The sequence below is a fragment of the Acinonyx jubatus genome, chromosome B3 (assembly GCF_027475565.1).
Source record: "Acinonyx jubatus isolate Ajub_Pintada_27869175 chromosome B3, VMU_Ajub_asm_v1.0, whole genome shotgun sequence".
NCBI lineage: Eukaryota > Metazoa > Chordata > Mammalia > Carnivora > Felidae > Acinonyx > Acinonyx jubatus.
This window is the reverse complement of record NC_069386.1, coordinates 39,271,292-39,288,686: the sequence shown is the minus strand read 5'-3', so window position 1 is coordinate 39,288,686 and position 17,395 is coordinate 39,271,292. Positions and strand designations below refer to the sequence as shown.

General features: G+C 36.2%; 1 protein-coding gene across 2 annotated transcripts in view; it reads right to left on the bottom strand.

Moving 5' to 3' along the window:
* Positions 1-6,343: 6,343 nt before the first annotated feature.
* Positions 6,344-17,395, bottom strand: part of CLPX (caseinolytic mitochondrial matrix peptidase chaperone subunit X) — a 40,250-nt gene continuing 29,198 nt past the window's right edge. For both annotated transcript variants that reach the window (XM_015088138.3, XM_027067538.2), the window contains exons 10-14: positions 16,455-16,619; positions 12,752-13,051; positions 11,055-11,147; positions 9,600-9,706; positions 6,344-8,084 (exon numbers count right to left, since the gene is read on the bottom strand). In XM_015088138.3, coding sequence (XP_014943624.2) covers positions 7,994-8,084; positions 9,600-9,706; positions 11,055-11,147; positions 12,752-13,051; positions 16,455-16,619 — 756 coding nt within the window. In that variant the 3' untranslated portion in view covers positions 6,344-7,993. The remainder of the gene's footprint in view (positions 8,085-9,599; positions 9,707-11,054; positions 11,148-12,751; positions 13,052-16,454; positions 16,620-17,395) is intronic.

Sequence of the window (17,395 nt, the reverse complement as noted above, 5' to 3'; positions counted from 1 at the left end):
TTTGACTTAGAGAAGTTAGGGAGGTTGTCCTAGGATTTGAGCCTTTATCGTGACTTGGGAAATAAAGGCAGAAGGAAATGGTAGATAAAATTAAATTTCCTTTATAACCTGCATCCCATTGACAAATACTTGAGGCAGGCAGAGTGTAACATTTCTCCAGGAACTCCCAACTGTCTGATTAATGTTTTTTGTTAGAGAGGAAAACAACCTTAGCTTGACAATAGTTAAGCCTCCAGAATCCTGTGAGCCTTTAGCATATGACTTTGGAAACTTCCCATTGACTTTACCTCCACCAACTCCCAAGTATATAACCACTCTGGCCTCACCGTCCAGGCAGCTCTTTCTGCGCATGGGTCCTGTCCCCGTGCTTTAAAAAAATCACCTTTTTGTATCAAAGACATCTCAAGAATTCTTTCTTGGCTGTGGGCTTCAGACCCCACCATCACTCCAAAACCCCATCAGGAACAGCATTTGCAAAAACTCCCCAGAAGGTCAAGCCAGGGAGCTGAAAGAATGCCAGTTATGGATGTGATGTGATGTTGGCGTCCCAGAGCGAACGATCTTGAGTTCGATCTTGAATTCTTGAGATGTTTTCAGTGCAAAAAAGGTGGTTTCATTAAAGCATGGGACAGGACCGTGGGCTGAAAGATCTATACTGGAATTGTGAAGAGCAATTGGTTATATACTTTTAAGTTGGAGGGTGGGGTAGAGACAGTCCTTCAGGAGTGACAGCAGTGAGCCCAATGCAAGATCGTGGCCTGAGCTGACGTCGGAGGCTCAACCAACTGAACCAGCCAGGTGCCCCTCCAAAAGGACTTTCATATGTTAACGAGGACTTGCAGTGTCCTGCAGGTCTGGTTATTGTTAAGCTAAGGTTGCTTTTTGCCTCTAGTAAAGTATTAAGACAGTTGAGAGTTCCTGGAGGAATGTCATAATCTGCGTGTCTCAAGTATGTCAAAGGGCTGCAAGTTGTAAGGAAATTTAATTTTATCTACATTTCCTTTTTCCTTTGTTCTCCTTCTCAGATGGAACACAGAAAGCCTGAAGGGAGCTGGCAGTCCTGGGAGGAGGACAGATTTTAGCATTCTAGGATCTCATATCTTAACAATGGAAAACCACTGGAGCGGAAGGAAAGACCATGCCACATGATTAATGATGAGGGAACATAACACAGCTGAGGGCAAAATACAAACTAGCACCACCACCACCTACTTGCCCTGCCCAAGGTGGAAAGGGGTTTAAGTGCTTGCCATGGTGATGTGGGAAACTAAGGCAAATGAAAAATTCCCTTACCTTTGGAAACTTCCTTTATCTCAACTCCCCCAAGGTATATGCTGGGAATCATATTCCAAGCTTGTGGTCCCCTGATATACATCTGAAGGGTCTCATAACAGAGAGATAAATACCATTTTTACTAAACGGTAATAAATGCCATTTTCCTAACAACAGCTAGCCCCTCAAGGTCCTGGAATCCTTGCCTCCAAAATTTCTTAGAGACTTACGCTGTCCCTAACCACACTCCCAACATGAGGGTATATAATCAGTTACCTGTCACAATCCCAGTGCAGCTCTTCCTGTCCACAGGTCCTGTCCCGTGTTTAGTAAAAACACCTTTTTGCACCAAAGATGTCTTCAAGAATTCCTTCTTGGCTGTTGGCTCAGAATCCCACCATGACCCCAAAACCCCATCAATTAGATATTTAAAATTAAACTATTTTGAGATAATTGTAGATTCGTGTGCAGTTGTAAGAAATAATAGAGGGAGATCATGTGTACTCTTCATCCCAGTTCCTACCAATGGTAATACCTTCCAAAACTGTAGTACAATATTACAACCCAGATATTGACATTGATATAGTCAAGATACAGAACATTTCCTTTCCATAGCTTCCAGGATCCTTCATTTCCCCTTTTATAACCACACCCCCTGGCAACCACTAACCTGTTCTTCATATAACTTTGTCCTTTCAAGAATGTCATGTAAATGGAATCATGCATTACACAACCTTTTGGAATTCTCTGCTTTCACTCAGCATAATTTTCTGGAGATTTATTCAGGGTGTTGTATCAATAGTGTTCCTTTTTAACAAAAGTGTACAAAAAAGGTATGAATAAAATGAAATCACTTTTTTTTTTAGTTTTTATGTATTTAAGTAATCTCTATGCCTAATGTGGGGTTCTAACTCATGTGCCCAAGATCAAGCATCACAAGCTCCTCCAACTGAGTTGGCCAGGTGCTAAAATGAAACCACTTTTAAAATCATTCACCTATTGACGGATATCTGGGTTGTTTCTACTTTGGAGTTATCATGAATAAAGCTGCTATAAACATTTGTATACAGGTTTTTATGTTAAATGAAAATCTTTGAGATAAGTGCCCAGGAGTGCAACTGCGGGGTCATACGGCAATTGCATGTTTAGTTTATTATTATTGTTTTAAAAGTTTATTTATTTTGGGAGACAGAGTGTGTGTGTGTGTGTGTGTGAGAGAGAGAGAGAGAGAGAGAGAGAGAGAGAGAGAGCGCGAGCCAGGGGAGGGACAGAGAGAGGAGAGAGAGAAGCCTAAGCAGGCTCTGCGCAGTAGGCACAGAGCTCAACTCAGAGCTTGATCTCATGAACAGTGAGATGATGACCTGAGCTGAAATCAAGACTCAGACACTTAGCTGACTGAGCCATCCAGGTGCCCCAGTTGCATGTTTAGTTTTTAAAGAAATTGACAAATTATTTCCAGAATGGCTGCACCATTTTACAGTCCACCAGCAATATGGGGTGATCCAGTTTCTTTGCATTCTCACTAGCATTTGTGTTACTAGTTTTTATTTTTGTACTTCCTTAATGGCTAGTGTTGGACATCTTTTCATATGCTTATTTGCCATCTGTATATCCTTTTCATTGAAATGTCTGATCATATCTTTTGCCCATTTTCTAATTGGATTGTTTTTCTTACTGTTGATATTTAAGAGTTCTTTATGTATGTGTTCTAGATACAAGTCCTTTGATATGTGGCTTACAAATATTTTCTCCCAGTTTACAGCTTGTCTTTTAATCCCCTTAACAGGATTTGCTTTTTTTAAAAATAGAACTTAAGTCCTTAATTTTAATGAAGTCCAACTTACCAGTTTTTTTCTTTTATGGATCATTCTTTTGGAGTCAGATAAAGAATTCTTAGCTCTACATCCTGAAATTTTTCTCGTGTGCTTTTTCTAAAAGTTTTATAGGTTTACATGTAAGTATGTAAGTCTGTGATCCATTTTGAGTTAATTAAAAAATATTTCTAATATATATATATTGAGGAGAGGAGCAGAGGGAGAGAGAGAGAGAATCTTAAGCAGGTTCCACACTGAGTACGGATGTAAGGCTCGATCCCACAACCTTGGGATCATGACCAGAGCCGAAATCAGGAGTCAGATGCTTAACTGACTGAGCCACCCAGGCACCCCCTGAGTTAATTTTTGTATAAGGTGTGAAACTTAGGTTGAGGTTCTCCACCTCCACCCCTTTGGATGTCCAATTGCTCCAGCATCACATGATTAAATCTTCACTATTCAAAGCAATAATAGATGACCCGTTGGGTAAGAGTCCAGATCTATACCATGAGAACAGATCAATGCCTGACCCCACCTTCTAAGAGACTTCTTATATTTCTGAGATTTTTTAATAATGTTCTATATTTTACTTGTATCATTTTTTGTAATACTGTACAAAATACTTAAACGCTTCAATTTTTTTTTAGTGGACTTCACACCTAGTGCAGAGCCCAATGTGAGGCTTGAACTCATGACCCCAAGATCAAGACCTGAGTTGAGATCAAGAGTCGGATGCTTAACCAACTGAGCCACCTAGGCGCCCCTAAAGGCTCCTATTTTTATCTAAAACTTTATTAGGTAAGTTATAATTTATATTTTCTAGATACTCAGTTGTCAATATCATTTACTAAATATTCTTTTTCTCATTAATTTGAAGTATCACCTTTTCCAATACTAAATTCCCATATGTATTTGGCTTCATTCTTTTCGAATTCTAAATTCGCATATATATTTCTGGTTTTTCTTTTCCATTGGTCCGTTCATTCATGCACTGTTACACACTTAAGCTTTTAAAACTTTATAACATATGTATAGCATAAGGTATATATATGTGTGTGTGTATGTAATATACATTTGTATTCTCTCTCTCTCTCTCTCTCTCTCTCTCTCTCTCTATATATATATATAATTTTTTTTAATAGAAGAGGCAGCCCCTCTTCATTCTTCTTTCAGTGTGGTTAAATGGAGAGGTTCTGGAACCATTCTACCTGGGGTTAAATCCTGTTATTTACTAGTTATGTCACCTTGGAAAATCTACTTACCCAGTCAGGGCTTCAGTTTATAAGAAGGGTTGATAATAGCATCTACTTCATAGAGTTGTTGCATTAAATGCATGCAGAGTAACACAGAGTAAGCACTATATGAGTGCACACTATCATTTTGCTTATCATTCTTGTTTACTTTTCCATAAATTTTAGAAATTTAAAAAATTTTTGGCATTTTATTGCAATATTAAATTTATAACTATAGGGTTAATAGACATCTTTATAATACTGAGTTCTCCCTTTGAAGAACATAGGATTACCACTTTTTATCAGATTTGCAAACACCTACCCAATCTGTTCTTCCATTTCCACTGCTATCACCTTAGTCCAACCCATTATATATATACATATTTTTAATATTTTTATGTTTATTTATTTTTAAGAAAGAGAGAGACAGAACATGAGCAGGGTAGGGGCAGAGAGAGAGGGAGACACAGAATCTGAAGCAGGCTCCAAGCTGTCAGCACAGAGCCCGACATGGGGCTCGAACTCACGGAACGTTGAGATCATGACCTGAGCCAAAGTCAGATACCCAACCAACTGAGCCACCCAGGCGCCCCATTATCTTCTTTAAATAGGCCTGAGTGTGTCTGATTTCATCCTTGTTCCTCTATAGTCTGTTCACTTATACTGCAACCTGAGTGGTCTTTTAAAACTTAAGTCAGGTTATGTCATTTCTCTGTGCAAAACCTTCCAAAAGCTGGTCATCTTGCCCAGAACCAAAGCCTGAGAGGGAACTAGAAACAGCAAGACCAATTTTCATTGTGGAGTGGATGTGAATTCATAGTTCTGTTTATTATGATGAGAGCTGATCTGAAAAACAGGAGGAAAGTGATGAGGTTGGAAATAGAGGGGCAAGTGCTGGAGGAATGTCCACAACTAGGCCTCTGGTCCTGTTTCCCTCCATTTTCCTCAGAGCCTTCCCTTCCCAACAATCTATAAAACACACATCTAACAATGCCTAATTCTCCTGGTTAATACTCTTTTAATAATGCCTACTACTTTCTGTATAAAATTACAACTTAACCTGGCATACAAGATATTCTTCTAAAAAAAATTTGGAGACACAGAATTGGAAGCAGTCTCCAGGCTCTGAGATGTCAGCACAGAACCTGACGCGGGGCTCGAACTCACGAACCGCAAATCATGACCTGAACCGAAGTCAGATGCTCAACCGACTGAGCCAGCCAGGTGCCCCTGGCATACAAGATATTCTATTGTTTTAAAGTGTATGGAGCACCAAATATATGGGACATTATGGTTGGTGCTGATTATAGTTAACAAAATATGCAGTCTTCACCTTAGTGGAACTTAACGGTATACTTGAAGACATGTGAAAAATAAGCTTGGGATTTCTCAACTCCTAAAGCTCCCTAGTTGTTTCACATTTATTGAGATTTTGATTTAATTTTCATTATTTCTTTCTGGCAAATTCCTACTTGATGGTCCAGATCCGTCTGGGCCATCACCACCTTTTGTGTCACCACACCCAGACCTACCTCATTTCTATTATGATGCTCTGATGTTTTTGTTTGCATCCCCTAGTAGACTAGTAATTTTCTTGAAAAACTTGGTCTAGTCTAATGTGGGGCCTAGGCAGGACATTCAAGGGAGGATTTTCAATAAATGCTTAACATGAACTTTAATAACAGACTTTGTGAAATCTACAACTTTGTGGAATTTATTAGAGGGATATGAAGGTGCCAATGATTAACCAATCACTAGAATAATGCAGCTCTTATCTGTGTCCTTTTAAAAATGGCACTACAGGGCACCTGAGGAACTCAGTCGGTTAAGCTGGATCAGGTCATGACCTCATGGACAGTGAGTTAGAGCTCCACATTGGGCTCTGCGCTGATAGTGCAGAGCCCCTTGGGATTCTCTCTCTGCTCCTCCCCTGCTTGTGCTCGCTTACTCTCTCTCAAAATATATAAACATTTAAAAAATAATAAAAAATGGCACTACATATGGACATACCACCACCGCACTCGCTTTCATTTAGTACTTCTGTTTTATTCAAATGCCAAAACATAAGTTTCAAGTACAAATCGTAGTTATACTCAGTTTGATTTAAAAACATCGATTATGCTTTGTTAACAACTTCCAAAACCAAATGTAAGTTGTTGTGACTAAAATGTCTCCCAGTCCATTTCTGGAGGACTACCCTTAATATATTTAGTAGCTACTCCAATTTTCACTCTACAAAAAGGAAAATGATGATGCTATAAGAAAAAGATAGTGAACAGTTATAATATGAAAGACTTCCTGAGAAAAACTTTAACCATTGCTAGAGAGACTAAGAAGGATACCTGTTTCTGTTCCATATTATAGCAAACAGGTTTAAACATTCTGCAAAAGTGCATTTCTGGTCCTACCCAGCCATAAATAGATATCTCACATCTCTTATTACATCATAGAAAGCCCAACTTTTCATCAACAGGATTTAGAATCTGCTTGAGGTTCTTTTCCTAAGAAAAAGGGGGTAAGAGGAAAACTCAAGTGTCTATAAACCAAATAATGAAGACAAATATTTAAATGTACTCTGATTTAAATACTTTCAAATGAGGTTGAACTGAATGAATAGCATAGAAATTTGTATCATCAACCTTAGAAGATACCCAAATATTTTAATATTTATAGAATCAAATGAAGTAACTTCCATTGTTAAGTCCCTCCAAATTTTCCCCACTGTTTAGTTTTGTTATATAAAGAAGGTTAAGAACTTATATTTTAATGTGAACACATTCATTTCTGCTGACAGCAAAGCATAGATTTTCTTTAATGTTCTATGAAGACAAGGAATTAGATACCTAGGATCAAAGAACAAAACAAAACAAAACTAGCTGAGTAATTTGGTAAGTGCACAATATTAGGGTATTTTATTTAGTTTAACACATGGCTGTTACTATGACTGATGCTGCATGCTACTTTTAGAATTAGATGGTCTTTTCCTGAAGATTTAAGGCAGACTTCAATTCTATCTGCACACTCATAGTACTAAAATGGATCAAAGATGGTAAATAAATCAGAGAAGTCAGCAAGGGAATAATGGCCCTTTTTATAGTACCAATTGGAAAGTTGGTATCATGCATTAGCAGATAAGACCAAGAACACAGCAAAACAAATCAGCAAAATATAGTTCTTTAGGGTACTTTTTCCATGAAATTTTTAACTACTTGGAAACTACCTGTTCCAATTTTCAAGATGAATAAAATTCCAATATTTTCAGGAAACAAATATGGGTAGAAAAAGGATAAACTAAAAAATGGTATCTTGATCTTCAATTTTAAAGAATTTATTTTCCCATTTGTAGAGTAACATTGTAAAATCCACAGTTACTGCAACACCTGCATTGCTTAAAGGGACTCCTAAGAATTTTGTTAAAGCATATTTTAAAAAACTGAACCAAAATAATGTACATTTTATCTCTGAACGTTGTATCATTAAAGTCCACACGATGTCCTTTGTATTAAATCAATGTGATGTTACATAATGTACATGATCTCATTTTTATCCTAAAGGCTTCTGACCATGTATGATATCCAAGATAGATCCAATGCTTTTAATGTCAGACTGTAGAGACATTTACGATCCTAAACAAAAGAAGGAAAAGTTTTATATACAGGACGGAAGTCTGACAGTTTAGCTGTTTGCTGCATCTGCTTGGCGAGGCCATCCTTCTTCTTCAACTCCAGAGTCATATTCTTCTTCAGAGGATTCTTTTGTTGGAGCCCTATAATAAAAAGTCATCAGGTTTTTTAAAAATAAAAATTAGGTTTTTAAAAAATTTTTAAATAAATTGTTTAAAACAAATTTATTTAAATTAAAATTTAATAAAATTAAATTTAAATTAGGATTTAAATAAACATGATTTCTAGACTCAAAATAATGTATTAACCCACCTAGCTAAAAACAACACACAAAAAAAGTAAGATATTAAGAGCACTTTTAACATTCAGATTGCTTAGTGGTGAAATTTGGGAAACATTTAGATCACATAGCCAAAAGTTGCAAGTAATTTCCCAATATTTTCCCTAACAAATTTATTCCTGAAATAAGTTGACAAGGCTTCAACTGTGAAGTCTTAAAAAATCCATTTCTCCAGAAAAAAAGTAGAATCTATGATTTCAACTCAAATGCTTGACATTTAGCATATATCTATAGGAAAGAAAGCTACAGCTTCTGACCAAATCTGATTTGCCTCAATTTAAAATTATGATCAGATCACCACAACTTCTTTCTATATTGTTATCAACCAACAAAAGACTATGTCTCTGAATAACTAACAATTTCCTCCTAAATTATCTTAGAAGATACGCAAACATAAAACATAACATACCTTGTGACTTAGTTAAAACAGAGATCTAATTTTTGGTATGTAACATTACTGTCAAGCACTGTACAAGAAACATTTCTCGAATAGGTCAGGTCAGTAAAGTACAGCCTGCAGGCCAAATAAAGCTCATCATCTGTTTTTGTAAATAAAGGTTTAATGGAACACAGACATGCTCATTCATTTATGATTATGCTATGAAGGCAGTGGTGAGTAGCTGCAATACAGACTTGTACATCCCTGTGGTATTCATCTAGCCCTCTATAAGAAACTCTGCTGACCCCTGGGATAAATAAATGAAGCAGCGAAAAATGTGTCAAATCTGTCAACTGATGTGATACAACAGAAAAATTTGTCAAAGACATGAAACAAGTCACTCATAAATGGCAGAATTAGCAGCAAAGTTCATTTAAATCTCTTCATTTGGATGACTTTTATGTCTCTTATACTTGTTACTTACAGGAAAAAAGTGCAGGCTAATTAAAAAAAAATTTTTTAATGTTTATTTATTTCTGAGATAGAGAGAGACAGAGCATGAGTGGGGGAGGGGCAGAGAGAGAGGGAGACACAGAATCCGAAGCAGGTTCTAGGCTCTGAGCTGTCAGCACAGAGCCTGACGCGGGGCTTGAACTCACAGACCGCGAGATCATGACCTTAGCTGAAGTCGGACGCTCAACTGACTGAGCCACCCAGACGCCCCATAAAGTACAGGCTAATTTTAAAGATCAAATTTCAGACTCACAAAATACTATTATTCTATAAACCAGAATGAGAACATTTTTTCTATAGTAAATTTGAGATTATTACTTCCCTTATGAATATAAGTATGCAATTTTTGTGACAGACCAATAAACCATAGCAATAAAGAGCTGATTTTAACTTTTAGATTTGGTCTAGCTTGACAATACACTTTACCGGATATATCCTGGTTCCTTTTTCCCTTCTACTACTTCTTTATCAACCTCCACACATACGATATCAGAATTAGGAACTTCAAACATTGGTTCTAGTAACAGCTTTTCCTAAAGAGATAAAAAGTGATAAATTACATGGAAAACTGAGGTTACACAGAAAATACTTATATTCCATAGACCACCAATCAAATTCATTAACTCAACAAATATTACTGAATCCCTATTATGCACCAGGAACTGAATGTTGAAAAAATATCACTGTAAAAGCTTTCACATTCTTCATATTAAAGCAGCTGCTGACTAAATTCAGAGAGAATTCATTTTATAAGGGAAAGCTATTTATCTGTAGTTCTGCCTATTTAGGTCACCACGCACATATAAAAAGACTACACTTCTGGATTCAGATGTTCCTCAGCATTCCTGGCGTTACCAAAGAAGTCAACTGGTAATCCTTACTATGAAAATGATTTAATCCTAAACCATCTCTATCAAACTCTTCAATTTTGAACTATGACTTCAAATAACCACTTGTTTTAAGGGTTGCAGTAGATTTAAGGAAAATACAGTAGATCTTTAAAAAAGTATATAAGGTTTCTTTCTTTTTTTGAGATCGAGAGAGAGAGACAGAGACGGAGAGAGAGAGCAGGGCAGGGGCAGACAAGGAATCCCAAGTAGGCAACGCACTGTCCGCGCACAGCCCGATGCAGGGCTCGAACCCACAAACCATGAGATGATTACCTGAGCCAAAGTTAGATGCTTAACCGACTAAGCCACCCAGGTGTCCCCATAAAATTTCTTTAAAAATGTTAACTATATCACCTACTCTTCTAGTTTGCATGTTTATAAATCTGTCCTTAATCAGTAACACCTGAAGTCCAGGCCTTCATTAGAGAATATAATCTCAGACTGTCTGTGATACATGTGTAGCTCCAATAAAAAAGTCCTATTGAGATGAGAGAAGTAATAATTAGCAGTGAAATTCTTAAAATAATAAAGTGGATGATGGCAGAAAATAGGCTGGGTCACTAGAATTTGTAACAAAATAAAAAATAGTGAGTTGCTATCATATGACAGAATTTAGGGGTAAAATATCATGATATCTGCAATTTAATTTCAAATAAATAAACAGAAAAGAATGAGAATTTCAGTGGGTCTGAGAAGGTACTCTGGGGAATTTAGTCAAAAGGCCGGAGTAAAATTTTCTAAATTGTCCTTCCTAGATTTTCTCTATTTCATTAATGGTACTATGTGTGCATCCTTTATTGCAAATGCTTTACAGTTCCTTTTTTATAATAACAAAAAATATAATCTACTGAGACAAAAAAAAAAAAAACCCATAAGAAACAACATCAGGCCAATTCTCTGGATATGCTTCCAAAGAAGTAACATGGAGGCTTAATATTTGCAAAACCCAGACCAAGAAATAATCTCATTTTGTATAATAATGCCAACTTACCATTATGGACCGAAGGCCTCGTGCACCTGTTTTTCGTTCTAGTGCCAATCTGGCAATAGCTTTCAAAGCATCCTCAGTAACATTCAGTTCACACTACAAATACATAAAAAGAAATCAGAACTTAGATAATACTTGATGATATTTTCCTAAGATAGCTATAGAGCATTTGATCTATTAACTATTACTACCTACCATCATTCCTAGTCTTTGTAGAACAAAAAGGGACTAGTGCCCTAACTTTACAGATAAAGACTGACCCTATCCCTTTTCAGACTAAAGCATTTTTTGACTATCACTTTCTTCTTAGAAAATACTCTACTCATCATTCATTTTATAGAGTGTTACTAACCACCCTCTCATCCTACAGAACACAAAGGCAAAACTTTAGACAAGTCTGTCTAAATTACCACAAATTTCAAAACAGAGTTCAAATTACTGATACTAAATTTATTAACATACCCAAAAAACATAAATCAAAATCCTTTTGGAACATCAGACTTCACAAAATTTTGGTATTAAACAAATTTTGGTTACTAATTTCTACTTCCAGAAAATGCAATATTTAAGCAAGGCAATTCTCTCTCATAGTGCCTTAGAACCTCACCTTCAAGCACTTGTTTCTCTCAATTAACCTATGAGAAGGCAATAGTATTCTGAATCACAAATTTGTCATTAGTCTTTGAAGATGTTTTCTAGATTAACATGGACTTTCTAGGACTTTATTCAACATTTATTGGACGCCTATGTGTCTACATATTAGAGACTAAATGATGAATTACCATTTTTGCCATCAAGGAACTTAAGTTCTACTGGGTGGTGACAAATAAGCAAACTAGCATTTATAGCACAGCATATGCACATGGTGCTAAGGGAGCACCAGTGTGGGAGCGTTAAAATGAGGCAAGGGGACCACTGAAGGATTTAAGGAGGGGACTAAAATAACTAGCGTTGTATTTATTCATTCACTAGATATTTATTAAGAATATCTATTTGCTGGGCACTATGTTCAATAATATAAAAATGATGCATTCTGGAAGTAAAAAAAGGAAGATAATGATATTTTGGTGGTGGTGGTCAGAAATAGACTTGAGACAGGGAGGCCAATTAGGAGCCAAATGCATAGGTCAATGTAAAGAATGATAAAGGAGCCTGACATGAGGTAATGGCAGTGGAATGAAGAGAAAGAAACTGATATTTAAAGACCCTAAGTTCATAAAACCCAAAACATAAGCTATGTGATCGGAATTGTGGGGATGTGGGATTGGATGTGTGGTTACACAGAAGTAGATGTGGAAGGTGATAGAACTTTAGACAAAAGTATATAAAAATATACACAGTATGTTGTAACAAAAGCATTTAGAATTTTAAGGCTGGAAGGACAATCCTGTGTGTATGGCTTGAGGGGTAGGGGGTAGGCTACTGGTATAAATTCTCTCTCTATATATGTATACTTAGGCTTTAAGCTTCATTAACAATTTTAATTAAGAAAAAAAAATAAAGCCAACTCCTAAATGTTTAATGTAACACGCTGCCTTTCCCAATACTTAGATCCACATTTAGTGAGGTATAGAAATACCAGGTATAGGCTGGTATTCTGGATAAGGAGGACTGCTTTTGCTTTTTGTTGAGCTAATTTATGCAGAGTTCCAACAGCAAAAACCCATAAATTAACTAAGTATGAAAAATAAAAATCTAACCTTATCCATGCTGAATAAGGCCTGGTACTGAGGAATAACAGCATTACGTGGCTCAGTTAGTATTTGTACAAGTGTTTTCTCATCTAGGCTATGCAAAGGAACTACCACAGGCAACCGTCCCACAAACTCGGGAATCATGCCAAATTCAATGAGATCTCTGGCTTCAACATGACGTAATAATCGATCTTTTTCTTCAATGTCTTGGTGAGTATTTGATTCTCCACTTCGATTGGCAAGGTCTGCAGCAGCTGCAGCCCTTCTGCCTTTTCCCAAATTAGATGGCGTTCCAAATCCAAGATACTGCCACGAAAAGACAGGTATTATAAAGAGAATGAAATTGCATTGTACTAAGTACTCTGCATATATTTCTCACATGAACTTTGTAATAGAAGAAAGTTCTATTATCATTCACATTTTATAAGTAAAGAAAATGAGCTTGGAGAGCTTAAGTACCTTGACCAAACTCTCCTTGCGGTAAGTGGTAAATCCAGGATTTGAACTCAGGCCTATCTGTCTTCAGAATTGAGAACTAAACCACCATTTAATAACCAGCTCTCAAAGAATGAATTCTAGGGGCGCCTGGTGGCTCAGTTGATTAAGCGTTCGACTTCTGCTCAGGTCATGATCTCGCAGTTCATGAGTTTGAGCCCCGTGTCGGGCTCTGTGATGACAGCTCAGAGCCTGGAGCCTGCTTTGGATTCTTTGTCTCCCTCTCTCTCTCTCTGTTCCTCCCGTTTGCTTGCACTCTCTCTCTCTTCCCCCCCCCCCCACCCCCTCCCTGCTGCTTATATGCTCTCCCTAAAAAAAGATTAAGGGATGCCTGGGTGGCTTAAGCGTCTGACTTCAGCTCAGGTCATGATCTCACGGTTCATGAGTTTGAGCCTCAGGTCGGGCTCTCTGCTGGCAGCTCAGAGCCTGGAGCCTGATTCAGATTCTGTGTCTCCCTCTCTCTCTGCCCCTCCCCTACTCACTCTGTGTCTCTCTCTTAAAAATTAATAAATGTAAAAAAATTTTAATTAAAAAGTAATAAAATGTGTAAGAACTATAAAAACGGAGACAGTAATTACTTTGTAACCAAAGTTAATTTTGTAATAGCGTAAACAAGTAGTAGTAGTGACTAAGGAACAAGCAGCCTTATGAGGAAATTATGCACAAGTGTCTTAAGTCACTGCTAAGCATTCTATTAAAATCATGATCTGAGGTTGCAGCATACATCAACCTATGAGAATAACTCTGATTTTATAAAAAACATTTAAGAATGACATCAAACAAGAATACTACTTTGCTGCAAAAAGCTGGGTATCGGGGTACCTCGCTGGCTCAGTTGGTGGAGCATGTGACTTGATCTCAGACTGTGAGTTCAAACCCCACACTGACTATAGTGATTACTTATAAAAATAAAATCTAAAAACAAAAACAAAAAACACCCATTGTTTAAAAAAAAAAAAGCTGGGTATCTAAGGTGTATGGATCTTGCTTCAGTCAGTATAAAAGAACTATACTCCAGGCAACCGTCAGAATGTTTTGACATTTTGGTATTTCATACAGCTTTTGTCAGAAGTATAAGAGAAGCACATGGTCAGCCTAAGTTAAAAATCTATTTCTTGGGGCTCCTGAGTGGCTCAGTCAGTTAAGTGTCCGACTGACTCTTGGTTTCACCTCAGGTCGTGATCTCACTGTTTGTGAGTTTGAGCCCCACACTGGGCTCTGCCCTGGCAGTGTGGAGCCCGCTTGGGATTCTCTCTTGTTCCTTCTTTCTGTGCCTCCCTCAGTCACTCGCTCTTTCAAAATAAATAAACTTAAAAAAAAAAAAAAATCCACTCCTCTGACTCTCCACATGGACAGTAGTGTATCAGAAAAAAAAAAAAAACCCACCTTCCATTCAATACTATGTATATAATATATGTAAGTATTTATTATATATAAACATAAAAATACATACACACATTTATTTTATGTTATATGTTTTGTAAATTATATATATAATATATAATTTATAATTTATACAAATATATATTTTAATATATATTAAATTTATTTAATATTATTAAATTTAACTTATTACATAAATATTAAATACATTAAGTTATATTAAATTTAATATATTGAATATAAATATTAATATTTATAATTTATATAATATATATTATATAATATATATAATTTACAATTATATATATATATATATAATTCACAAAACATTATAAAACACTGGAAATACAAACCTGAAGACAGCCATTATCCTAAAGGGGCTTATTCAGAGTGAGAACACATGAAGGCGTTAAAAGTATCACAGGACTAGCAGGGAGGGAGGGTAGAAGATGATCAAGAAAGCCTTCACAGATAAACTGCCTGACCAGTTTATCAGACTTGATAACAGACTGATCATCTGTTATCAAGATCATCTTAACAGACTGAGTCTTAAAAGATGAACATATATTTGCCAACTTGATTGAGGTAGGGGAAGGCATGAACAAAGGCAAGAGGAATAAAAGTTAGGAATGCAAGCAGTCTGATATGGTTGGAATATAGGTGCAGTATTTAATATTGTACCCCTGGCTTTCAGTAAGAGTTGATAAAAATAGCCACATGGATGTATTTAATCCTCTGTAAAATCACTACTGATGACTGTCTTACATCTCTCTCTTTTTCATAAAGATCTATGTGATCTATGTGACAAACTCATTTTTTCCCCCCACACCCCCGAGCTCAACACCTAAGCTGAGATCAAGAGTTGGAAACTCAACTGAGTGAGCCCCTCAGGCACCCTGACAAACTCGTTTTCAATCTCGGTCTCTCCTGAAGACCTCATACACTTTCTCTTTCAGATAATAAGAACTAGAGCCCAGGATGTCTCCCTACTTTTTGTTAAGAAGTTCAAATGACCTACAACCTAAACCTTCCTTCTACATGTTTCTGATCTCTTTTTGGACATTACTTTTAACTGTTCTTTTCTACATGTTCCAAGTTTCAAATTCTTTTTGGAATAGCTAATTATAATTAAGTATCAGAACATGTTCTTTGTTTTTTTAAAGTACACTCTACACCCAACATGGAGCATAAACTCACGTCTCGAAGATCAAAAGTCTCATGCTCTAGTGACTGAGCCAGACAGGCACCCCCAGAATTTTAAATATAAAGTTATCTCCCTCCCTCTTTCTCTCTCATGTACACACAATGAAATGATTTCTTCCAATTTGTCAGTCTAAGCAGAATTTCAAAAGCAAAAACAAATTAACATGAAAAATTAAAATCTAACCTTATCCATGTTGAATAAGGCCTGATACTGAGGAATAACAGCATTACATGGTTCGGTTAGTATCGTACGTGAGTTTTTTCTTATCTAGGCTATCCAAAGAACCACCACAGGCAACCATCCCATCAGCAGCATTATTTTTTTACTGCTACTAAACTACTACTTACACTAGTGGGTACAAAGCCAAGGAGACTTAAAGCAAGCAATGTAGCACAGTTAATCTATGATATATTCATTTAGGTAGAATATTATGTTATATAAAAGAAATCATTTGTGGTTACCGATTATGTAAAACACAAAAACATGGAAAATACTGGTGTGTTTTGGGCTGCTTGACACTATGTTGACATTACATTTTATTGTAATCAATCAACAAATAGTTACTAGGCATGTACCTTGCAGATATGAAGAAGTGCTCCATCCTCATAACCCTTCAGAAAAACTTACCTTTTCATTTTTCCTCCTGCTGATGATTCTGTCTAAGCCATTGAAAGCACCAGATGCAACAAACAGGATGTTTGTTGTATCAACTTGTACTGTTTCTCCACGTAACTTGCGGGAATTCTTTTCTGGAACATTAACTATCGTGCCTTCTAGTAGTTTTAATAACCCCTAAATAAAGAATAAATGATTTATAACATCATTGTGTAACTGTATTATTTATTGTACTTTAGATAATGAGATTCAAAGGGGAAAATAATGTGGTTATGGTCAATGAGCATAATTAAACAAACTCCCACATTGCTACAACTAACATGAAAATCAAATCCACTATCACACTAACAATTCGTAAATTTATTTGGAATAGTTACAGACTCCTGATGCACTCAGGAAATAGTCAACTTAGAAAGCTGCTTTTGATGGTAAAGATAGAATTCTGACCTAAATACAGGATTATGACTCTGTAAGATGGTAGGCAACCATGGTAGGAACATTGAAAATTTGAAAATAGTTGATTTGTCTTTCATAGAAATTAAAATTCTTTTCTACTCCTAGTATTAAACTTTGAGACTACCTATATTTTGGGAGGCTTTTATAAAAAAATTATCTAGCACATTTTATAAGTGTGACCTTTTTGTCTTGGTCAAAATAAAAATGAAAGCAATTTCCCTTACCCTACAGTTTATGTCATAATTAGTTACCAATAAAAAGTCAAGTTGCAAATAGATCATTAAGACTTCACTTATGACTCTCCATGAAATGAAACACTATTTTATCTATTTTATCCTATTGTCAAGTGAAAAGAATAAGATACATGTACATACTTCATTTATGTCTAATTAGAACCAGAACTTTCAAGAGTCATCTAGAAATGTTTAACTGGGCCTCTAAAGAATAAAACCAACAAAAATCAAATGTCATTTTTTTCTATTCTTTAAAATAATTTT